Genomic DNA, 26,701 nt, shown 5'->3' with positions numbered 1-26,701 from the left:
ATATAACACACACGTAAATTACTAAGGATCTGCTTAAATTGTGGTATTAATATTTAATGTGGCAGAAGAAAAGATGACTCCCTCAATAATAATAATAATATGATAAACGTATGCATTAAGTTCATGTGGGCTGGAAATAAACCCTGCAAAGTTTTATTCTGGCCAAGAGTCGGTTCTACTATTTCTACAATCCTACTACTGAATCCTCACAAACTAGAATTCTCCCGCCAGGCAGTACAGATGGTGTAATGGTCAGCACTACTGCCTCACAGCACTGAGGTCATGGGTCGGTTCCCAACATAGCACTAACTGTGCAGAGTTTGTATATTCTCCCCGTGCTTGCGTGGGTTTCCTCCGGGTACTCCGGTTTTCTTCCACAATCCAAAATTATACTGGTAGGCTAATTGGCTTCCAACAAAACTAATCCTAGAATTTCAGTATGTACCGTCTACATGTGGTAGGGAATATAGATTGTAAGCTCCACTGGGGTATGGACGGATATTCTCTGTAAAGCACTACAGAATATGTGTGCGCTATATATAAATAACTTGTAATAAATAATAATAGCCAATTGTCCTCATTAGTCATGAAAAAAATCTTTATTTTTGACCTGAGGCAGCTGAGCTGTGGTGGCCCAATGTTTGGGCAAGAGAAGAAGAGAAGAAAATGACAATTTAAATAAAAACACAACAAAGTACATACTACTACATTTGTATTTTATTGTGGAACCAAGTTTGTTTCCTTTACATCAAATATCCTCAGTGGAAGTGGGGTATTGCACACAAATATCATAAAAGCACTACATATTACTTCACTGTAAACTAATGTTCTACATTAGATATGAATCGGTAGAATAGAGGTGATGCGGGATTATAAGACAATACCATACACAGCTGCAGACCGACAGAAACACCATTCAGAATGAGAGAGTATGAGAGGACATTCCCCGCCAACCACAAGACTGATCCTGTTCAACAGTTGGAAGATAGACCGCGGCATGCATACGTGTTATAAAGCATAGTTCATTGCTGCCATTATATCCTTGTTATTACAGCCCAGTCTTGAGGGAATGTTACTTGTGGCCCCTTTGCAGCTGGAGCCTGAAGCTAAAGTAGTGCAGAGAAGCTTGTGGGAATCATTTTCATTCACTTGTGTTCTAGAATTCTTTTAATCGGAATTCTTAATTCAAAACTATGAACAAAGCCTGTCAACCGTTTCTTACTGTACTCAAAAATTAGAGCATATATATATATTATTATTATTATTTTGTTCGCTGCAAGGAAATATACATTTGTGTTGATTTGTACCTAGCATCATCCTTTAAGTCCTTCTTAATAGGTATCCAAATATGAGAAATACATCCCAATGATTGACCCTTAAAAGTAAAGGGCAGTGTCAATAACCTGAAAATAATTACAGGTATGTATACATATATTACAAATAATAAAAATATGCAAGAAGAAAAGACTTTCTTATGATAATACATACAGTACTGTTACAGCGCAGGACATACAACTGGAGATTGCCTCTTGACATCAAGCCGCATGTATTGATGTGCTACAAAGCCACTGTCATGCAAAATCCATGGGAAGCTCTTCCATGGCAGACTGGGCAATAGCTATTTGCCTGGAGGCCTTCAAATGACTCCAATCTTAAGTATGTGATCCAGTTACCCATTACATAATAAGCAGCTCTGACCCTGACCGTTGGATGAAAAGAGTAGTTCTACAGCTGCTGTTCAATTACAATGACCAGCATGCATTTCCATCATTAATTATGTGGGAGTCAGATTATTTAAGAGAAGGTGGGCAGCCATTTCTCCTGACATTGATCTGATCTTGCTGCACAGTACACTAGTGCATAAATTCACAGTGACTAAACTGTGTGGCCTACCACAACATTATCAAATTAAAGGTGGGCCTGTCACATAGATGCAGTGGATGTAGCCAGCCAATATACAATTTATGAATTCTACAGGACCTAGTGACATTCCTAATGAATTGATACGGTTGCCTTGTCATAAACATCAGATCACAAAATGGCTGACGTGCTGTGTGGGTGACATATATTAATTCAAACACATCACTGTGCTTCAGCCAATTTGTCATCAGGCCACACCCACGGTCCGGTCACCAATTTCCTGTAGGCAAAGATTACCAGAAAAAAGCATTACCTAGTAATTCTGTGCCCCTTCATAGCACAGGTACAAAGAATTTGTACTACTCTTTTTTTTATCTGAGACGTGATCTATATTCAATAAGTATTATTGTCCTGCAATCACTCTTTAGTCCTACAAATCATAAAATACATTTAGTGGCGTCAGAACAGAAAACCTATTCTCGTGCGTAATTCTAATAACTGTAACTAGTATAGGACATATTTACATGTACACAAGTTTTAAAAGATGCTAAGGTTTATGTGGCAACATTTACTTAGAGTCTGAATAAAGTACTAGTCCATAACTAAGGGAACAAATGTATACATACATATAGAAAGTCAATGAAGAGACGGCACTCTGAGCCTCAGAGTGCCGCCTCTTCATTGACTTTCTATGTTCGGGCATAACTGCTTGCTGGACGGCACCTGAGCCACATATCCCCGAGGGGGGTCCTGGAGTACCGGAAGTTGCATTGGAAATTATATATACATATATATACTTTTTTATCTTAAAGTGAGTAAGTGTCCCCTTTAAATTCAGCATGCATGGGAAATAGGAATTCTTTATATACTTATTGGAGGCGAAGAGTTCCGCGCATCAGTGCGACGGCATACAATTACATTATGGTTGAATAGAGTCCCTGAAACGTCCGGTTACCTCTCTGTTCATAAGTTATTACTATTATGTAAATTGGTCAGGATGATGATGATGATGATGATGAATCCGGACTGTGAAAAAAATGTTTCAGAGTACCTAATCATTCAAGGCAATCGGTCAGCAAAGCACTTTGGAGCCCATGGATCAAAAAAACATAACTTTCTCTGACTTTGCACAAGAAAAAAAAAAGAATGAAGACAAATAAATATTTTTTCTTAACACTAACCAATCAGATTGATTATTTTTATGTATCCCTTAGCAAATGCACCACATGGGCATTAAAGTTTAGCACACCTACACAGAGCCGGGAGGTGTTCTGGCTGCATTCCAGTGCATTCCGTTTAATTTTTGATGATCAAAATACGCAATTCAATGCAAAAATGACTGGTGGCTACATTTACAGGAAGGACAGCGCTCTTCAATAATTGCACTTTACTGTGCGTCTGATCCCATCTTACCTCAAAGATGCACTGACCACCCACTGTATGAGCATGAGGCCAGCAAAGAATATATCTGACAGTAAAAAAAACAAATGGATGCACAATCGGTATAACATGACATAGAACACTATAAACTTACATAAATAGCAAAGCAATAAATATCATTGCTTATTTAAAAAAAAATTCACAGCATTAAAAGGACTGAACAAGCCCAAACAGTACCAGAATTCATAAACAATAACAGTGCAAATATTAACAAAATACCTCTTAAAATAAATATTAAAAAAACAAGCTACACATAACTTCATTGGCATGGCAAATTTTGTATCTCATCTACAGTGAGTAGGGAATTGTATCTTTCTTACTTTTATTTAATGCATTGATTTATCTAATGAAAACTTAGCATTTATATACCAAGGGGTTTATTTAACTGATATGGGAGTTGTATTGAAGATGGGATGTACAGATGGAGCCTTCTTCAGCTAGCCTTCTCTGGAGAGCCATGGTGAGCCAAGGCCTATTGTTCTCATCTGCAATACAATACATAGATCAATACAGTAGAGCAGGTGTGGCCAAACCGGTCCTCGAGATCTACCAACGGTCCTCGTTTTCCAGGTTACCTAGCTGGTGCACAGCTGTAGTCATTACGAACTTTCACATTTTAAAACATGCTGCATTCATTCCTACTATAGATCCACAGGTTGCCTGTAAAACATGCACCATTGGTAGATCTTGAGGGCAGGTTTGGAAACCACTGCAGTAGAGGATTAGGTCCCACACCTCTGGCTCACTTAATCCTATTAAAGGGCTAGATGAGGATGGCTGTATCTGTAGCTCTGGGCAACCAATCAGATTATATCTATTATCTTTTAGAAGGTGCTAACTAAATAAGAAGTACATTCTGATTGGTAGCCCATAACAAGATCTCATCTTCAGTAGTACTTCCATCTTAGTAAATAAACATCCAACACTAAAAATAGCCATTATTGATCCAGGCATACAACTAAGTAACAGCTTTTCAGTGAAGAAAGCCATTCAGTTGGCTTTAACTTATCATTTAACTAAGAACTAGCGACATTGAGGCACATTGTGGTGTAACTAATTCCTCTTAAATTGATTGGCCGCATAGAGCTAGGAAATGAGTTGATTTTACACTGCCACTAGAGCCAATTTCATTTGTATAATTAGAAAGTGTGATACCTGGATGAATTATATGCAATCACCGTTCTATGCGTCAGCTGATATCAATACAGGGAATAATAGTTGGCTGAAATAAATAATTGTAAAACAAAGAAAAGATGTACCACTTGCTACTCTTAAAATCAAAATTTGTCCAATCCCTACGCCTCATTTAATACAAGGAACATTCTTTAATCATCATCATACATAAACTGCAGAGAAAATAAGCTTTTTTGCAGCAATAACATTTGCTTGCAAAATGAAAAATCTAAAACAAAGGTTTTTTTCTTTTTTACATATAATAAAAGGGGTCTGTACATTTGTTCCTTAAGAAAAAATTGTAAAAGGTGAGGATCTAGTCTACAACACTGGAAAAGAAAAAATGACACATCAATCTAGTTGCCTGAGAAAGCAGCCACTTATTATGCACTAACGGCCCGATGTATTACGCTTCAAAAAGTGATAAATGGAGAGTGATAAGCAGCCAGCTCCTATCTAACATGTTACAAGCTGGGTTTGAAAAATGATGGTAGGAGCTGGTTGTGGCTCACTCTACACTTTCTGAAGCTCGATACATCGGTCCATAACGCAGTTTCGGTCAAAGATTTCCCATTGGTGTGTTCCGTCAGCTCACAAGCATGCAGACGTGCCTCTAATTACAACCCCTGCATACGTCTTTTTTGTACACTTGCTCTCTTATGTTAAAAAATAAGTGCATTAAGTATCTTTGTACATTCAAGTCACTTTCTAAGGCAATTCTACCGAATGTACTCCCGAATGCTTTGGTATTATGCTTCTGTGTACCGACTGTGAATCACAAATGTGTGAAATTTTGAGATTTGTCAGGATGAATTTAGCCGGGAGTATGCCTTAGATGCAATGCTTCTGTGTTCACCCTGTATAGGTATATTTTTTCAATGACATGACTTAATCTGCAGCAAGTATAATATTTAAACACACAACGCAACCTATCACAGATCTAGAAGTGACGCTGCTTTTTTTTTTTTTTTGTGTTCGAACTTCATTGTGAAATGATTCCCAACATATGTGGTCATGGAGGGTGGGACAGCAAGGCTTAAACCTTGTTACTGTGATATTAGCGTGCCGAATAGTGGAAATACAGTACCATGGACTATCCCGTTCAATCCTTACAAGTGCCATACTACAAAATCCAAGCTGCCGTGGTTTCGAGTTTACCTGCAAAATATCATATTGTATAACACAAAGTGCTATAGAAATTAACTTCTAATAAAGTGAAGTCACAACAATGTCCTATCAAAGGGTCGTTCCTCTGGTGATCTTCTCTCTCATTGTCTTTCGTTATAAGTCCCCAATCTTCCAGACTGCGGAGAATAAATGTGTACAAGTCCTACAAACCTGTATATTAAACCTGGATAGCTGAGCTTGCAGTGATGTGAACATTGTAGTTTGCCATGGAGATGATATATAACTGACATCTGTGTCTGCATGGCACAGGCAAGCATTGGGCAGTATATAGTTCAGCAGTCATTTTGAATCTGTAAGGGCTATTTCCAGTAATAATCAGCTGTGTTAAGGTGAAGGAGCTTGCGGCAGTCTCCTTACAGTTCAATCTTGCATGCTGGGAAGGATTCATCTTGCATAACGACTGTGCTGCTACTAGCTAGCACCATTATATTCAGATCCTGTTGCTTCTCGTGCGTCTCCTGGTACCATTCTCGCATCACTTCGGAATCATGGGTCGGAATTAATGTCACCTGAAATTAAACCAAAACGATAGTTAGAGAAAATGAAGACAAAATACGGTCTTCTATTCATTTGTATAACAATAATAAATATATATAGAAAATAGATCAATAAAATAATATAGAGAAGTGGTTCTCAAACTGTGGGTCCTGACCCCAAAGTGGGTCCCGACCACCTCAGAATGGGGTCACGACTTTGTTTCGGATCATCAGGCTAATGAGTCTGTAAAGGGGGGGCAGGGTATAACTCATTAAGTAAACACCCACTGCTTCCTCTTCCATCCACCCATTACTCACTGCCCCCTGTCACAAAAGCGGTCACTTTACTTCACTGAACACACATATGGCAGCCATTCAGTAGTAACTTGCTGGGGTCCTGTAATAATTTTTATTGTCTGACGGGGTCCCAGAGCAAAATAGTTTGAGCACCCCTGATATAGAGGAATCTGCCAGGCTGTTAACCAACCAGCCCCGTTCCAGCCACATCACACAGGCCACTCCCTCCACCTGCTGTCTGTAAGACGGTGAATCATTTTTCAAGATGGGTTTACTGACTTTAAAAGAACTGCATGACCAGGGTCCAGGGTACCGGAAGCAGCTTCTGATTCCATAATGCTCTACTCACTAACTGCAATCTGTAGTTGAAGAACTACTAACAGTACCCAGAATCTCCAGGGAATTCATATGGGGGTGGAGCTTTTAGCCATGTGGCTCAGACTCACTTCCCCGCACAGTTTGAGAGGCCCCCACTCTAAATGGTTATGGTTTCTGAGGTTTACAGTACAAAAGTCCACAGTGGACATTTGGTCGACCACAAATGGTCAACATGGACAATGTCAACATAGACAAAATGTTGACATGGAAATGGTAGCCACATTAAATGGTCAACATGGGTTTTTTTATGTTCTTTTGGTGTCAATTTGTAGGTTTCTGCACATGAACCCCAAATTAGTGGACAATTTGGCTGGCCATGCTTTGGGCAAGGTACCTCACTCCACTGTTGTGCCAACGTGTACCAGTGGAGTGAGCCACTCCACTGGCACACTTTACCTTTCCCAGTCGGACTACACGTGGATGGAAAACCTAAAAAAAAATTAGACAAAAACTCATTGACCATTCTATCTGTTATGCGCCTTTAGTTCTATAGGAGAAAAAGCGCTATACTGTATAATAGTAAATTATTTTTATTATTGCTAGTTTTTGCGGTATCCGGACTGATCATAGACTGACTCATGATAGACAGTCATATGGTCAACCACTAATTGTCGACATTCAAAAAGTCGACAGGGTCAAAAGGTAGACAGGGTTTAAAGGTCGACACACAATAGGTCCACAGGGTCTAAATGTCGACATAGTCTAAATGTCGACAGGCAATAGGTGGACATGGTCAAAAGATCAACATGCATTTTTTACCAAATTTTCAGCCGAAATGTGCCAGCAGGCGGTATTTCATGCCCTACCATCCACTAGGGCATGGAGGGAGAATAAAATAGTGTGCCGAGCGCAGCGTGGCACTGAGTCCGACGCATGGCGACCCATGCGAGGGGACATGGTACAAATACCCGTCGACCTTCAGACCCTGTCGACCTTGTGACTGTCGACCGTTACTATCATGAGACAGTCTATGATGCATACCATAAACTTCTTATGCACATACAGCCGCAGTCACACACTGAATATAGGCATGCTGTATATCATTTTTAGTGATTAGGGCGACATTCAATAGTGTAACACCAAAAGGTCGAAATGCACATGGTCGACATTGACAAAAGGTAGACATGCACAGAGTTGACATGGAAAAGGTGGACCTCCAATTAGTGGACCCTGTACACTTGCATATATCACTTCGCTCGCCATGCTTTGAGTCAGGTGCCTCCCTTCATTAGCACTGTGCTCAGCACAATTTACCGTTCCGAGTCAGAGTCCATGTGCACGGTAATGTATGAAAAAGTAGAAAAAACGTTAAAAACCATGCCATGTCAACCTTTTGCCAAAGTTGAACTTGTGTCTGCCCTTGTCTACCATGTCTGCTATTTGTCACTGTCGACCTTGTTCATGTTGAACTATTAACTGCCAATATAGAAATCCTATAATCCAAGCCCCTAAAAATGTCAGTTATAACTTCGTGTCATCTGTACATATAGTATGTAGACATAAGTATAAGTATACTCCGTCTATGAAGTTTGAGCTTAGTTGTCAGTTATTGAAGTATAGTATACCTGCATATTACTTCCCCACTGAGCCTTGCCTTCCAGAAGAGCATCCAGAATGGCCCGGCTGGGCTCTCCAGCTGAGGCATCATTTCCACTCACTACGTAGTATGAAGATCTGACTCGTTTGAAAAACTCTACGTCGGCATTCTTGCAGCTGCTGTGATTGGGTATATACACCAGGTCCAAGTACACTGGGGGTCCTGGAGGAACAGCGGTTGATTTTGATGACTTGGTAGATCCACCTCCTGCAAATAGACATTACATAAATGTTTAAAACAAATCTTCAAACATGCTGCATTAGCTTACAAGTACAAGTGTCCCTGCTACACACTGCTGGAGCGATTCTTAGATAAATATGTGTATTCGTGTGTAATGAACAGAATATATAATTAAAACTACAGAAATAATGACACATTATCAGCAAATCACAGAGGATGACCACAGTAGATTGTTGATATTTTTTAAAATTCTGAAATAGTACATACAGTTACATATAGAATTCACGCAATATGCTGCGCTATATAAGAAACTGTTAATAAATAAAATAAATAAAAGAAAAACTATAATTGAGAATGTAAATATTTCCAACACCTCACGGAAACAATTATACTAGCTGTGGCCACTCTTGGACTTGAGCATGAAGGGCACACCAGGGGATTGCAACCTAGGTATAGGGGATTTGTTAGTTTCCAGATGCAGTGTGGCAAGCCAAAACATTGGTTTTCTTAACAGTTAGAGAGTGCATGGGCTGGGTCCCTTGATAAATATATATATAGTAAACACTGCACATGCATGCATGATAATCTACCAGATCAATAGTGGAAACACACTGCAGAAATACATCACAGTCCTGTGCATTATAAGATTATATAGATAGAGAGAGAGAGAGGTGTTGCACTCGGCACTCCTGATGTATAATTGTAGATAACTTTTGCTGGGTGCCTTCCAATGGCAAGCATACACGATAGAAGAAGTAAGGCGTCTCTCTCTGGCTTTTCAATAAAGTCAGGCCTTCACAGGTAACTTGATGTATCAACGTTTCGGTTTATTTAGAACCTTCATCAGGATCCTGACAAAAGTTCTAAATAAAATGAAACGTTGATACATCAAGTTACCTGTGAAAGTCTGACTTTACTGAAAAGCCCGAGAGTGCCACCTTTCTTCTTATAATTCAAATATACTGCATGGAACCTAGACAAGGAGATCTAGGGATCAATATTAATATAATTTAATAATTTTCCTTATGTTCTAAACAATTACAGTAGGTTGTACATATAGATGTTAATTGTATTAACTTACCTGTGGTACCAGTTTTAGATGATTTTGTTGTGTTTGTATTAGTGGCATTCTTGGTCTCTTTATCTTTCTCTTCTAGCTTTGAAGGTTTGTGATCTTCATTTGAACTACTCTTTGGACCCTTCCCAACAGAATCTTTCTTTTTGGGGGCAACAGTCTTTACACTCTTCTCTAATGTTTCTTTAATGGGTCCAGGCTTTGGTGACGCAGCTGAAATCTTTGATTTACTATCACTTTTCCTAGCTGGTGAAGATGACTTGGTCTTGCTTCCAACTTTCTTGGATTTTCCTTTTTCTTTTATGTCTTTTTTCATAGGCTTGCCTAAGCTCTGATCTACAGGCATTGTTTCTGGGTCCATCATTGAGACATCAGGGTGCCTAGGAGCTGGACTTGGATCATGCATGGGAATTGGAGGAGGGTCCATGTGTTTGTAAGTTACAGTTTTATCAGTAGGGATCGTTTCAGATTCATCTTCAGAATCTATGTTTGCATCTGCTGTTATAGAAGGACATTCCTCAGTCTCTGGTGGAACATCTGAGTCTGTCTGAGATGGGGCAGACTCACTAACCGAGGTTGGGGGGGTTTCATCACACTGGCGGGCTTTCTGTCTTCCTCCAGAAGGTGGCTGCTCTCCTCCAAATTTAGTTAATGGCTTTTCTTGTTCCTGAGATTGTTCCTCACTTGCAAACCATTCCAGAGGATTTGGGTTAATGAAAGAAGGTGACAGTTCTGTTTTTGGGTGCTTATATTCACATGCAGAAACAAGGCAAAGGTCCACCTCTTGCCTGTTTTCAGCAAAAGGTGACTTATCAGATACAGAAAATCTATCATGCGTTTCTCTAGAATAGCAATAAGCATCACACATGCTATCCCTGTCATCTAGGTCTGCTGCATAAGCAAATGGGTTTGTGTTGTGCAGAACTGAGGGCTCCTTAACTGTTGAGGTTAGAGCTTTTGTCTGAAAGCTAAATGGTTCTTCTGAGGAAACTGGGAGATATGTGGCAGCTGAGCTATAATCAGTTGAAGGCCCCTTGGTTACACATGGAGGATATACTAATCCAGGTGATTGCCGCATTGAAGATGGTGTTGGGGTTGATGGAGAAACATCTGTTTCAGGAGAAAGCTTTCCTTCCATGAAATAGTCTTGCTCGAGTATTGGTGGAGAGTAGAGTGGCATGTCTGAGTTTTCAACAACATCTTTTAAAGAATCTTCCTCTTTTAAAGGGGAAGAAACTTGCGAAGGTGTGTGAGCAGAAGATGTAGAAGGTGAAGCCTCTACCTGAGATTCAGCAACTACTTTTTCTTGACCTTTGTCTACAGAAAAGTACCCATTGTCAACTGAACTCTTTTTGCCAAAATAAGAATCATGTGGGTCAGAGGGACTGTATTCGACTTCAGTTGGTCCATTTTCTGATATATGCAACATACCGGAGGCTACCACAGGATGCTCTGGAGATTGCCTACTAAAATCCATTGCAAAAGATTGTTCGGGTGATTCCTGACTGAACTCCATTGTGGACTGCTCAGGTGACCGCTGCTCTTGCATTGATGTTGTGGATTTTCCTGTTCTGGGTGAGAAATCTGGTGGTGATATAGACATTGGACGGGGACATTCCTCCTTGGATGGTGATAATTCTGTTTCCTGAAATATGGTTGGTGTCTGAACAACAGAAACTGAGAGGGAGTCATCTACTTCAGTGGAATGTGGTGAACCAACTTCAGCATGAAGAGAAGGAGACACGTCATCGGTGGTTGGTTCCGGGAATGAACTAGTGGCTACAGAGGCTGTGGAAACTGAGGCAACACCTTCTATGTGAGAATATGTGTCTTCTGCTACAGCTTCATCTACAGGAGTAGCAGATTTATCAGATGCAGTGCCTTCAGAAATAGACATTTTTGTGTCCTCTTTAAACAAGATAAATGGGTTAGTGTTTATTTGAGTTGGTGAGAATTCCCCTGCAAGCTTTCCTCCTTCGGATACACGAGAAGATCCACTCTTAATGTCAAAATGACTTGTTTCTGCGCCAAATTCTTTGCTTGATAAAAGCTCACTCTTTTTGTCATGTTCTTGGGTAGTAGCATGAGATGGCATTTCAGATACTGGGCTAGTATGGGAAGGAGAATGTTCTTCATCAACTATACTACCATGTCCAGATGAGGATTTAAGATTAGTAGATAAAAATATGTCATAGGATGTCTCTGATCCTATCAATGGTGGGCTGCGCAATGGGGATAAAACTTTTTCTATAGGTGATTCTGAATCTGGCACTGGCTCATCCATAGGACTAATCCTAGGGCTTCCGCTCTTTTCTTTGTCTTCAGAAAATTCAAACACAACAGCAACCGGAGTCTTTTGGAAAGACCCACTGGGTAGACTTGCAGCTTTTTCATCACTTGGTGACTGATGGTAAGGTGTGTGACCTGCACTTCCAGCTGCAGATTGAGAAGGAGATGCTACTTCCAAAGTCTTTTCATCTGGACTAGGACACTGTTCCATTATTTCTTGTACTTCATCATGCAAAGGTGGTAAGACTCCAAGCTCAGATGTTTTAATTTCATTTGGTGTAAGATCAAAATTAACACTTCTTTCACTTACAGGTGTTTTAGATATTGGTGATGGAGGCACTGGACTCTTACTTGGGCTTAGTGTATCTTGATGCTCATAATCATCCTGTATTTCCAGGTTTGGAGAACCTTTTATATCAAATTTTCCATGCACATATGCTTCCCGTAATGCTGATTTGCTGAATTTGTCTTCCTCTAGAGATGATGGTGGTGAAATTGTTGAAGCTGAAGCACTGTATTCTTTGCCATCAGTTGCATCTGTTTTTGAGACATCAGACAACCCATTCAGAGCATCAGGTAGTGAACAATCTCTAGTTTTAACATATTCCTGAGAATACAAACTAGCTTCATATTTCTTTATGTTGACATATTCCTGAGATGGTGAATCACTTTCCTCATTGTTTGTCTCATCACTCATTATATCTCTAGGCGTAGACATCTCATCCATTGGTGTTGGCTCACTAGAAATTTCAATGGTTGACTGAGTAAATCCAGAATTTGCTGTAAATTCCTCAGGCTGATCTTCTCTATTTTCTTCATCAGACACAGTTGCCTCACTTTCAGAACCACCAGGCAAGGTTTCATCATGAATAGAAGCACCTGGCTCTACAGCTGGTGACTGAGGCTCAGAGGTCTTAGATGGTGTAGAAGACAATATATATTTATCTTCAGTATCACTAATAATTTCTTTTGTACCTGTAATGTAATGGTCATCTGCTTCCAACTTTTCTGTTTCCTGATCATCATCATCCTTTGCATCATCTGATTTGTCTTCATCTACCTCTTCCTCTGTTTCTTCAGCTTCTCCCTTTTCAACACTTTCATCAATATCTTCCTCAACATGTTCATCCGCTGCTTTTGAATCAGCATTGTCTTCATGGCTGTCATATTTGCCTTTAAATGTGTGAATATCTATCTCTTCTTCAGTTTCATCGGTTTCATCTAACTTACATGCTGGATGTTTTCCCAGTGAAACTCTTTCTTCCATATATTCTACTTGTTCCTCAACATCTTCTGTTTCTGCTTTTTCTTCATAGTCTCCAGCTTCAGATGACTCTTCAAACCCTGTCCCTTCATCTTCAAATTTATCATTTTCATCCACCTGGTGTTTCTCAATGATTACCAGTTCCTCTGGTGTTCGTTCACATTCGCCTTCTGTGGTAGTTATACCTTCATCTGGTGAATCTGAAGGTTCTTCACTGCTTGTGTTATCTTTCTTTATAACATAAGAGTCAGTCTGTAATATAACCCCTTCCTCTCTTGGTGAAAGTGCCTGTAGTTTAGGCTTGATTTCCTCATTTAAAATGACTACTTCTTCTTCTCTGAGATCTTCAAAGTCTTTTGTTAAGTCTTCTGGAGATGACATGAGAGATCTTTCTGTCACGAGATCTGCTACATTTCCCATAGCAGCGTTTAAAGCTGCAGCAGAAGCTGCTGCAGCAACAGCTGCTGTGGCAGCAACTGCTCCTACTGCTGCTAAAGGCTTTTTCTCAGAAACTTTCTTGATTACCTTTGACTTATCCTTTGTTTTGCCTGTAGTTGCAGATTCCTTTTTAGCAGGTTCATCTTTCTTTTGCACTTTTGATTTAACTGTAGACTTTTTAGAGTCAGGAGGAGTCGCTGATGATTTCTTTGCCTCTTTAGTGGGTTTCTTAACTTCTTTTTTTAAATCCTTTTCCTTATCTTCTTTCTTAACTTCTTTTTTAACTTCTTTCTTCACTTCTTTTTGAGGTGTTTCTCTTTTAACATCTTTCTTCAAGTCTTTTTTGTCTTCCTTCTTTATATCTTTTTTTGATTCTTTTTTTAGTTTGTCTTCCTTAATTTCTTTTTTAGGTTTGTCTTCCTTAATCTCTTTTTTAGGTTTCTCTTCCTTTTTAACTGGAGTTTTATCTTCCTTTTTAGGTGCATCTTTCTTTACTTTCTCTTTATCCTCCTTTACATCTTCAGATTTTGCTTTTACCTCCTTCTTCACTATTTTTTCTTTTGTAACTTTAGGCTTTACATCAGCTTTCTGCTTCTCAACAACTTCTGGTTTAATTATCGCATCATCTTTGTTCAATACATTTTTTTCTGGTTTCGCTTCATTTTTCTGAGACTTTTTCACAGAGACCTTATCCTTGTTCTCCATTTTTTCAGTTTGCTCAGTTTGGCCACTCTTTACATTCTCAGCTGACTCATCTTTAGATTCTTTCTTAACCGTTTTGCTGGGTGTTGTTTTTGTGGACATTTTTAGGCTCTCTTTGCTTTCTGCTCTCTGTTTCATCTTTGTATGTTTTACTGCAGGGCTTGAAATATTGTCACTCAGGTCCTTCTGGGTGATCACAGGCTGCTTCAGAAAGTCTAGATGTTTGAGCTTTTCAAGGCCTTCAAGTATTTGGTATTGTGTTGTATTTCCCGGAAACAGAGCTCTTACTATTTTCTCTGAAGGGTTTGATGGATGCCATACAATAAGAGAAGAAATGGAAGTTAAATAATTAACAGGAAGTTCAACTTCCTGACCATTAGGAAGCACTAGTCCAGCTTTCTCTTTACTGCTGCCTGTCCACTGCTGCATGAAATACTGGGTCTCTTTGCTTCCTTTTACCGGATTCAATACATACATCTCTAGTTTTCCTACTCCCATTTTTTGAAATAAGATGATGGGTTCAATTGAATTTCCTACATTTCTGAATAAAGGTTCAGGCTTCATGGACAATTTATTTAAGTATTGAAGTGTAAAACAAGCTTCTTCTATGCTTCTCCTTACTTTAAAGTTGGGTTCTGGGTTTTTCAGGTTGTCTGGAACATTGAGAAACACAACTCCAAGGTCTGGAGAGATGAGGTTTTTCGTCCAGTCACTGTTAGCAGTTGACCCTTGAGACTGTTCTTCTTCCAACTCAGCCATTTTCCTCTGAAGCATACTATTAATACCTGGCAGATTGTCATCTCCAATATGGGTGAGCAAAATAGAATCCACCCGGTCTAAGTGTCTAATGAGTTTCCAGAAGCAAGACTTCCTCTCAGATCCACCATTGATGAGCATATTAAATCCATTTACTGCAAACAATGCAGAATCTCCTCTTCCTCCAGGGAAAATATAGCAACATGGCTTTGATAGCTTCAGGAAGCCTCCTGATGTTGGTGGCTCCAGAATGTCAAAAGGTGACGGTATTTCTACAGACTCAGACAGGTACTCTGTAAATTCAGACAGTCCTTCCATTTCAGGTAAAATTGTAGAGGAATTGAGTTTGATATTTATGAAATCTTGAAGGTTGTGTCTCTCTAAATTAGAATTCTTCCAGTGCCCTTCTTCAAGACAAAACAATGTAAGACTTGCCTTATTAGCAGGGTGAGTATTGCTCAACAGTTCACCAATCTACAGTTGGAAACAGAAAAAAAAAATGTCTATGTTAGTATAGATTCTCCTTTTCTCTACTAAGGCATGGGTCCTCAAACTGCGGCCCTCCAGATGTTGTGAAACTACAAATCTCAGCATGCCTTGCCACAGTTTTGCTATAAGGGAGTGTTAAAACTGTGCCAAGGTATGCTGGGATTTGTAGTTTTGCAACATCTGGAGGGCCGCAGTTTAAGGACCCATGAACTAAGGTATGCTACATGTAGGGGTCAATTGACTAAGATGGGAGTTCTATTGAAGATGGAATATGCCCATAGCAACCAATCAGATTCTATTTTTTATCTTCGAGAAGGCGCTAAATAAATAAGAAGTGGAATCTTATTGGTTGCTATGGGAAACAACCCATATTCAATAGAACTCCCATCTTAGTAAATGTACCCAGTACTCTTAATATGCCATGCAGAGCGAGATGTCTGGTGTGAATGAGCCACCATGCCCCGTGGAACTGTGATAACATCGGGCGTCTGTTTTTTTTTGCTATAAATGCATCTTGGTCGCAACTACATAGGACATGGACGCAGGAAGAGACTGAGCTGATTCATTTAATATATATAGAGCAGAACAGAAATTGTATTGGAAAAGAAGCGGATGCTTCTGCTACAGTGTAGCATTCATATACATATTTTGAGACTCAGTTGCATAAGTGTCATATATTAAATGATTCAACAGTGTGCTTGTGCGTTCTAGTCATATTTGGTAGCGACTAGGATGAATTTTCTGCAAAAAAGACACCTGATGCCAGAAGATTCTTATGCGACCTGGCACGCCCAGAGGGCCCGTTTGCCATACCATATCTGTACACTCCACTTTGATGTATGTTGACATACCTGCTGACTGTCAGATTGTTGGTGGGATGCAAGTCAGTACCAATGTATAACTGTTAAATACAGTACAGGTTGAGTATCCCGTATCCAAAATGCTCGGGACCAGGAGAATTTTGGATAACGGATTATTCCGTATTTCGGAATATTTTAATATTTCAATGATGTATTTTGAAGTATCTTGCATTTATGCTGTATAAACACATAATATACACACAAATATATTTTATTACCACATAAAATACACACAAACATATTTTAATTGTTCAAAAAACAAGGTTTCAAAACGTGAAACAAAATGTGTGTACTATCTCAGCACTGAATTTGAATGCCAAGCAATCATTGTCTTGCACATATATAGTGCCAGTTACATATCATGTCCCCAGTGATGCTGTTACATATGTCCCCAGTGAGTTTTTAGCAAAAAAAAAATTTTTTTTCACTTTCTGGAATGTCCGTATTTCGGAATAATTCGGATAACGGATATTCGGATACGGGATACTCGACCTGTATATGTAAACATGCTTTAAACCATGTTTGTCATGCTACTGGGGGAGGGGGGATGCAATTTTATTTTTGTGCAACAAAGACAATGGGAGAATAGGCAGATCGACAGAACGGGCCCGACTTTAAACGCAATCAGGCTTTTGCCGAGAACGGCCGTGGATTGTTGTGATCATGGCCGTATCTCGACAATCCACGGGCGTTTACATGGACACGCCCCTTTTCGCCGATCGGCAGACGAGACATTGAATTCCACCTGCCGGTATGCAGGCGGGCAAAATTAAAACAGGCCAGGATCCCGGCTGTCGGGATGGACAGGATTGTGGCCCAGGATTGAATACCCCCCTATGTCTACCCAGTCCCTTTTCCCTCCTCTGCAAACATACTTTCAATGTAGCACAAGTCTGATCTTAAAGGGCCACTCATTTACTGTCCTGGAAATAGACAAAATCCCTATCCATATGACCATGACACTATCCCCCAATTTGTGAGCGCTCTACCTCCATAAGGACAGTTGGAAGGTACAGTATGTCTACAGATGCATCCATCCTTTAGTCTTTCAATAAGCATATGTTTCTTATAAAGACAATGCAAGGCAATATTAAAATACGCAATAGAAAATACATACAGGAACATGTATTGCCTTCCTCACGATAAGTGTCTCATACCTCCTGATCTGTGAAGATCTCAATGAAATTTTGGAAAGAGAAGGATCCAGACTGAAGAATAAGTTCTCCTGTGTTTTCAAAGCATTGTCCAGTCAACACTAAAAGTTTGTGTCTTGCAGCATCTGTGATCATCAAGCGTACCTAGGGTGACAGCACATTTATACATAGGTCATCAAACGCTGGAAATCATTGTGACGTAGTGCAGCATGATTACTGCGTTATATCCTGGAATTGGCTGTAGATTATGGGCTGAAACTATTTTTTCAGTAGTTTCTGCAAAGAGACCAGAATTTAATCACTGTGCATCAGTCAAAGATGAGATTTCCAAATGCACAATTCTGCAGCTCTAATGCAAACTTCTGGTTCTGTAAATAATTATAATGATGACGCTGACGGAAATGCAGAGCACAAAGGGACAGATCGAATGTACTTACAGTTGGAGAAACATACATACATAGATAGTAGAGCTGAGATAATGTGAATGGATCATTTAGTCTGCAAATTGCTTCAATAAGAGGTCTAAGTTGGAATTAAATTAGAGATGAGCAGGTTCGATTTTACTCGGATTTCCTCGACTCTCAAAGTGGAATCTTATCGGCGATCCAAAACGCGGGACAGCCGATAGCCAATCGGAAAAAATCTAAAATTGCACTAATTTGGCGATATGAACCGAGTAAATCAGAGTAAAACCGAACCCGCTAATCTCTAAATAAAACAAACTGGGTGTTCCACACACAATACACATATTCCGCATCCTTATGATAATGAGGCGAATGCTTTGCTGGATAGCATTCAAGAATTTTGCTCATCTCGAAATTTTCCAGAACACCACAGTTTCCATTCTGTAGTGGCCATGCCATATTCACATCATGTACTAAACTTACCCCAATGACAGACATCTCTGGAATCTTCTCTACATACAAACACTGTAAGACTATAACTGAATGTGCTGCCTTTATACAAGATGCTACTTGATACTTACTTCTGTACTGACGGCTTCATCTGAAGGGTTAATTAGCACAACTGTTTCTAAGACATCACTCCTATGGTGAAGGATTTTTTGACCTGTAGTAAAGGAACAGAAATAGGACCATAAATACAGTAAATGTGTAACAACATTACTAAGCATAGTCAGACAAGCAAACCTATGATATCATCCATTTATGAAATTAAGGGGGTTTTTCCGGTTGATACGCAAGGCTGCCAATTTGCAGCCTTGCGAGTCCACCAAACCCCGCCTTAGCTGGTGCCACCCATTCGCAAGGGCGATACGCACACAGGGGTTTGCAGATGGATGTTACACAGTAACATCCATTCGCAGGACAGGGGGAACCTCCCACATCTTTCGATGATCACCGACCATCGAAAGATGTGGAAGGTGCACGCGTATGTAGGGTAGCTCTGAGCAACCTTACATATGCGTGCATGCTGGGGAGGAAATGGGCGGGCAGCTGACATCTGGTGACGTTGAACGCCCATAAAACGCTGGGCGTTCCGATATGCTAATAGGGCTGCTCGGCGCCCCGCATCCCTCTCGGCCCTGCTGCCCATGCGCACTAAGAAAACATTGTCCCCCGTGTGAATGCAGGCTAGCTGCGAACAGACCTGAATAAGTGTAGCCATAGGATCAAGCATGTATATTCACTCGTCTGTCGGTATTCAATACCCGACTTATGGAAGCATTACGACAGTCATAATACATGTGTTTTTTTTTTTTTTTTATCTATGTATATTTGATCTAAAATGGCCACGGATATGACAAACAAGTGGCCACTTTTGACCATGCAGATTCGACTTTTTAGAAAGCCCAATCTGACAGGCTTCAGTGCAGTCAGAAACAGCCGCATCGAACAGATGTGTGATGACATTTTCAATTGTCGGAACGATCGGCCATCATTGAATACACCCTAGTGTTAGATGGAATGTAAAGTATTCACACATACCCTAATATATCCTCAGGAAAAAAATCCATGCACAGTATACTTGCGCTCAGTGCTAAAATCAGATAAAACCCTTATAGCGCCCTATCCCTAATTATCCCTTTACTAGGACTGGATTTTTGGAAATTAAGCATTGTGAGCTGAATATCTGTAGAGAAGGTAATTGGGACTGATATGAGGAAATTAGGACATGGCAGCACTTGCTTTTGAGGATTAGCAGTAGTCCCAAGCCTCATTCACTAATTATTCTAAATCAGCCGTTTTGCAGAGTGCTCTTTGTGGGCCAGATTCTCTAAGCTTCAAAAGTGAAAAAATGGAGAGTGATAAACAGCCAGCCAATCAGCTCCTGTCTGACATTTTTTAAACACCATCTGTGACATGGGAGGAAGGAGCTGATTGGCTGGCTGTTTATCACTCTCCATTTTATCACTTTTGAAGCTTAGAGAATCTAGCCCTCTGACTTTTCACACATTTCAGCTCGCATCCACCAGTGGTAGTGGGCTGAAATTATGTTAGTGCGCCCGCTGGCAGAATCAATTGAATACTGTCGGCTGGGACGGGCGGGAAGAATTGAATACGGCCCTTTGTGCTCGATTGGTTTTACCTTAATAAACATTTCAATTTAGTAGCTAAAATATTTGCTGAAATCTTGGAACTTTCAGAATCTCTCCCTATTACTCTATTGGTCGTTTGAGCTGTTTATGTTACTTTATGTTTTTCTTCAATTTACTAATAATATTTATACCATGGCAACATGTGATATTGTAGCAGATGTACTAAGCTTTGGAGAGTGTTAAAGTGGAGAGAGATAAACTGCCAACAAAATCAGCTCCCGACAAAGGCTGTCTGTAACATGGCAGCTAGAAGCTAATTGGCTGGTGCTTTATCACTCACCAAGGCTTAGTATATTTACCCCATAGTACCAGATACTCTTTGGAATACATAGTATCATTTGTGGCCACTTCCAGATACATGGTACAATGTGCATTGAGGTAAATGATATTAGCTGCAGTAAATTACAGGAACTAATTGATACCAGGAGGTAATTTAATAGAGAGCTGACATACTCAGGGATTTTGTTTCACCGGTGCAGATACAGGAAAAATAAAATCTGTGATAAATGCAAATATGTTACATCTGTGATTGTGAAAATAGTGCATAAGTTCCCAGATCCCTGTATTTTTGCCCAATTACCAATTTTACCATGAAAAAAGGTGTTTTGCCGAAAAAAAAGAAAAGCATTGGGAAAAATAAATTACGAAAAAGCCTATTTGTTTTACTGTAAAATTTACCACTGCTAATTGCCCAATTCTGAAAGAAAGACCTACACACCTTACACTCATATCATTTCCGAGAGTGATTTGCGCATGCGCGCTGGAAATGTCACCAGGAACGAGGCACGGGTGACATGTTACTGGAGACCTGCTTGTGTGCAGTAGACTCTGGCATACAGTATCGTCAGAGTCTAATCACTGCCAGAGAGGAGGCGGCCTGCTGCAGAGGCCTGGGCTAAAACTAGGATTTTCATTACCCAGGGCAAGTCAGTCTTCCCCTCCTCTGCGTGTACATATGGGTATCACATGCAGCACCCAGGACATAGCCCCAACCCCCTAGTTGCAGCCCTGCGGACATTCCTGCGGCTGGTAATACAGCAGATGAATGGCGGCTGCCAGCAATGATGCGGGAGCGTGCATCAGCGCTCATCGCTTGCCCATACACACTAGGTGGCTTTGTTGAGCTGAAAGCAGCTCAAATGGTAAAAGTGAGCTGCTTTCAGCTCAAAATCGCCCATTGTCCAAATTGTCCAAAATTTTAGTCACAATAAATGATAACTGTCAGCAATAGATGTCTGCACCATACATATTTCCAGTGGCGGTTTTTACCTCTGGGCTGCAGGGCTGCAGCCTTCCCAGGTATAATCCGCCACTGTAGTGAAGCCAGATGCAGTCTGTCAGGCTGCACATGCTTCACTGTGACTGGCAGTGACTTTCTATTGGAAGTCCGACCTGCCAGTCACGAGGCAGTCCCATTGGGAGCTGCTCCCTCCCTCCAGGACGCCTCTCTATGGGCTGCCGAGCGAAATCCGGAGATTGCGCATGCGTGGTATATACATCGGTACTGCGCACGTGCCGGTCCCAGTGCCTGTCATTGTATTATACAGGCACCAGGACCGTGCGTTCCTTTCTATGGACTGTTGCCGAAGCATCCCATAGAAACTGGCCCCATGTGCAGTACATAGGTATGTACCACGCATGCGCCAGTCCAGGCGTCTGTCATCATAGTACAGGTGCCGGGACCGCTCTGTGTGGCGGAGACCAGGAGGAGAAACATCAGCGGCGGCAACAGGGGAGAGTGCCTGCAATGACCCAGTGGCAGTCCCCCTTCTGCCAAAAGGTACGAACCGCCACCGTATATTTCCCCTCAATTCACCAAATACACAGAACATCAGTCTAACTGCATATTTACAGACATATCCTCAGACAGTACAGAAACTTTCGTTTCTCTGTGATTAAGTGGGAGATCTAGTTAGCAGAAAGAATATATTTCATTCAGTAACACCCAAGTGATTCTTCATAGTGAGACATTTCCGACTCTATTGTAATGCAGACGTAGAACAAGAGGAGCATGAACTGAACTGTTATTAGAATCTGGATGACTAAGAGCTTTGTCAGCATCCAATATAAGTGTGAGAGAGAAAGCAAAAGACGGACCAAGTGTCAAGACAACAAGTAGGTAGAAGGCAATATTGAAAAAAAAGCTACTGACTTGTGTATCAATTTGACTTTATATATATAACAACTGCAGTAATTGCATTTCACAGCAAATAAAATCTATCCTGTACACAATCTGAACAAGAATTTGCTGGACGGTTTGAAAAATGACAGGTAGGAGCTGATTGGCATGTTTCTAGCATAAATATACGGTTACCAAAAGGCATATTATTTATTAGGCAAAAGGCAAACACTCCCTGAGTATACGTAGCCTGTGTCTACCTCTACTTACCTGGCGGCACAAGTATCAGATATTATTAATTCTAACTACGGATGTGTGTGAATAATGTGCAGTACATATTGTCTAATAAACTGGAAAAAATAACAGACAGCATAAAACCAAAGTGCCCCATATTTGTAAGATGCTTTGGGCGGGATACTCTAAAATGAAAATGTGATAAAAATCTCGTCTTATCGCACGAGCTGTCCTTTGCATTACTAATATTTATTGTTGCTGTTAGTGCATATGCGATTAGTAAAAATGCGGTAGCCAGCAATGAGAATGTGCGGCTGATGTTACAACATCCTGCCCTTTGTTAGAAATTTCATTGTCCCAGTTTTTATTTCAAGTCCCCCATTTTTAATATACAGGTTGAGAATCCCTTATCCAAAATGCTCGGGGCCAGAAGAAGTTTGGATAACGGATTATTCCGAATTTTGGAATATTTTTATATTTGAATGAGGTATCTTGAGCATATCAAACACATGAAATACACATAAATATATTTATTTGTGCATGAAACAAGGTTTCAAAACATGAAACAAAGTTTGTGTACAATATCAGACACTGCATTTGAATGCCAAGCATTCATGTCCGTGCACATATTTAGTGCCAGTTACATGTTTTCCCCAGTAGTGCCAGTTACAGATGTCTCCAGTAGGTTTTTAGCAAAAAATTTAAAATAAAAGTACATTTTGGAGACTATGGTTTTCGGAATAATTTGGATAACGGATATTTGGATAAGGGATACTCATCCTGTACTAGAGTTCTTTAACTGAAAATGCTACTTTTCCCATATATCAAAAAGTAAAAAGGAAAGACTGATAATTATTTAGGTATACAGTAAATAGTAATAGTTAAAATAGTTGAATGATTAAGCCACCTCTTATTAATGTTTTTAATAGATTTATTAACAGTTTCTTATATAGCGCTTTACAGAGAATATTTGAACATTCACATCAGTCCATGCCCCAGCGGAGCTTACAATCTATATTCCCTACCACATATACACGCACACAGACATTCTAGGGTTAATTTCGTTGGGAGCCAATTAACCTACCAGTATATTTTTGGATTGTGGGAGGAAACTGGAGTACCCGGAGTAAACCCACACAAGTACGTGGAGAATATACAAACTCCACACAATTAGATTCATGGTGGGAATCGAACCCATGACCTCAGTGCTGTGAGGCAGTAATGCTAACCATTACACCGTCCGTACTGCCCCATGCCTCATCCCTTAATAAGAGGGGGCTTAATTATTATTCATTACTATATACCTAAAAAACTATTTCCAATGCAGTTATCTTTGCTTTTTACTTTTTCTATATTACTAGTATTATTATCACTTGTAGCTGTATAATTCGGATAATATTAGTATACAGTGCCGAGAGATAGATACTGCATTATTTTCAGTGAACTGTTCCTGCAATTTCCCATATACAGTATTAATCAAATGGTACACACATTAACAGCATATATAGGGATAAGTTCTCATTTTATTGCCAATCACATTATAGCAAACTGGGGATAACTGTGTGGCTGCTGATTCCCAATATGACATTGTACAGTATTTTCTAGATTGGCTCCAAATTTTGAGATTCACAGAAGAGAATCAAGAATAACACAACATACAATGCAAACTAATTCAACTGCTATGTCAGCTGACATTGGGTGATCACTTATATTGGAGGAATAGTCTAGAACAGTGGTTCTTCAACTATAAGTCCTCAGCACAAGTGTTCCACCAACTGTCAAAGATCCACAGGCAGGGCTGGACTGGCCATCTGGCACATGCCAGAGGGGCTGGTGGCCAGGTGGGCCGATTTCTACTTGCAAGTGAAGGCTCCGCCTCCTGATCAACACACAGAGAGAATCGCTGGACTCATGTCGGGTCCGGATGCTCTCTCTGCGCTACTGAGGTCCAGGAGAGAGGGGGGCATCCCAGGCCACTATTCCCCTCTCTCCTGCAAGCCGAGAGAGGCAGCGCACATGTGCGTGCCCGGCGTGTGCACGCGAATGCACAAATGCCAGAGCCAATTCGGCGGTCCAGTCCGTCGCTGTCCACAGGTGACCTGGAAAACTTTAACTGTGGGATTCTGAAAGCCAAGTTTAAGAATCACTGTTCTAGAATGATTTATTTCTTTACAGTTTCTTATATAGCGCAGCATATTCCATTGCACTTTACAATTGGAAACAACAGTGATAAAACAAACTAGGTAGTAACAGACCGATATAGAGGTAGGAGAGCACTGCTCGCAAGCTTAAAATCTAATGATCATGAAGCGAACACGTAGAACATTCATTGTATCCAGAAATACACTTATTTTTGACACTTAGGGGGAAATTTACCAATATGAAAAACCAAAGTCGTGTTCCGGAGGGTCATTTACAAAGCAGTCATATACGACTGCTTTTTAACCCTCCGATGGTGTAACCATTCGTATTAGCTGGCCGGATATACGGCCGCTAATACGAATTCCTACAGGCAGTCTGCACGGATCAGTCAGATCCGTGCCGGCTGCGGTGTAAAAAAAAATAGAAAAATAATTAAATATAAAAAAAAAACCAGCGTGGGGTCCCCCCCACAGCCGAAACCAGCACCAGGCTGAAGGAGCCGGGGCCGGTAATTAAAAATCAGGGAACCTGACAAATAGGGGTTCCCTGATTTTTAACAACCAGCCCCAGGCTCCTGCTCTGGGGCTGGTTCCCAAAATACGGGGGACAAAAGGAGTAGGGGTCCCCCGTATTTTAAGAACCAGCCCCAGGCAAAACCAGCCAGCAGGGTAATGCCACAGCCGGGGGGAGACTTTTTATACAAGTCCCCCCGGCCAAAGCATTAATCCCTACCGACCAGTCAGCCTGGCCAGGGGCCCTGGGGGAGTGGGGACCCCCCCAATGAAGGGGTCCCCCCCCTCCAGGACTTACCTGACCAGGCTGAAGCCTGGTGCTGTCCCCGATGCCCCTGGGCAGTGGGCATCGGGCTGATTCAAGTGTAAAAAAAAGATTAAACTATTGTTTTTTACTGTGGCACTACAAGTGCCAGCAAGCTGGGACTTGGAGAACCACAAGTCCCAGCCTGTTGGGCATTAAAGGGCCCGCTGGCACTTGTAGTTCCACAGTTAAAAAAATAGTACACAAAACACACTGACACAAATTTTAAATAAAAGTTTAATACACACATCACACACACACTGATACTTACCTATCTTGATCCCGTCGGTAGGTCGCTGGCTCCGGTGTCGGCGGCTCCGGGGTCGGCGTCCTGTCTGAAGAAAATCCATGGTGGACCTGTGGAAGGAAATCCTACTCACCAGGTCCTCCATGGATGGTCTTGTGTCTTCTGTCTTCTTTTCCAGGGCTTATTTCTCTATCTTCTTTCTTCTTCTTTACGCTCCCGGGACTTTCAGTGCTTCAGAGATGTTTCCTCCTCGACGTCTGGACTAAGAATGAATTCTAGCCAATCAGGAGCCGACTTTACTGGCTCCTGATTGGCCGCTAGGCGGCTCCTGATTGGCTAGAATTCATTCTTAGTCCAGACGTCGAGGAGGAAACATCTCTGAAGCTCTGAAAGTCCCGGGAGCGTAAAGAAGAAGAAAGAAGATAAAGAAATAAGCCCTGGAAAAGAAGACAGAAGACACAAGACCATCCATGGAGGACCTGGTGAGTAGGATTTCCTTCCACAGGTCCACCATGGATTTTCTTCAGACAGAACGCCGACCCCGGAGCCGCCGACACCGGAGCCGCAGACACCGGAGCCAGCGACCTACCGACGGGATTAAGATAGGTAAGTATCAGTGTGTGTGTGTGATGTGTGTATTAAACTTTTATTTAAAATTTGTGTCAGTGTGTGTTGTGTACTATTTTTTTAACTGTGGAACTACAAGTGCCAGCGGGCCCTTTAATGCCCAGCAGGCTGGGACTTGTGGTTCTCCAAGTCCCAGCTTGCTGGGGAGGCTTGCTGGCACTTGTAGTGCCACAGTAAAAAACAGGGCCCCTTGCCAGGCTGACTGGTCGGTAGGGTTAATGCTTTGGACGGGGGGACTTGCATAAAAAGTCTCCCCCCGGCTGTGGCATTACCCTGCTGGCTGGTTTTGCCTGGGGCTGGTTCTTAAAATACGGGGGACCCCTACTCATTTTGTCCCCCGTAT

At 41.0% G+C, this 26,701-nt stretch overlaps 1 protein-coding gene across 1 annotated transcript in view; it reads right to left on the bottom strand.

Annotated features, from left to right (window-relative positions):
* Positions 1 to 699: 699 nt before the first annotated feature.
* Positions 700 to 26,701, bottom strand: part of MAP1B (microtubule associated protein 1B) — an 87,401-nt gene continuing 61,399 nt past the window's right edge. Inside the window, exons 3-7 of the mRNA XM_083151886.1 lie at positions 18,602 to 18,684; positions 17,620 to 17,760; positions 9,671 to 15,587; positions 8,378 to 8,616; positions 700 to 6,170 (exon numbers count right to left, since the gene is read on the bottom strand). Coding sequence (XP_083008012.1) covers positions 6,015 to 6,170; positions 8,378 to 8,616; positions 9,671 to 15,587; positions 17,620 to 17,760; positions 18,602 to 18,684 — 6,536 coding nt within the window. The 3' untranslated portion in view covers positions 700 to 6,014. The remainder of the gene's footprint in view (positions 6,171 to 8,377; positions 8,617 to 9,670; positions 15,588 to 17,619; positions 17,761 to 18,601; positions 18,685 to 26,701) is intronic.

This window comes from Crinia signifera, chromosome 1 (assembly GCF_055691185.1).
Source record: "Crinia signifera chromosome 1, ASM5569118v1, whole genome shotgun sequence".
Classification (NCBI taxonomy): Eukaryota; Metazoa; Chordata; class Amphibia; order Anura; family Myobatrachidae; genus Crinia; species Crinia signifera.
The sequence above is the reverse complement of the archived record's forward strand: the minus strand, read 5'-3'. Positions and strand labels throughout refer to the sequence as shown.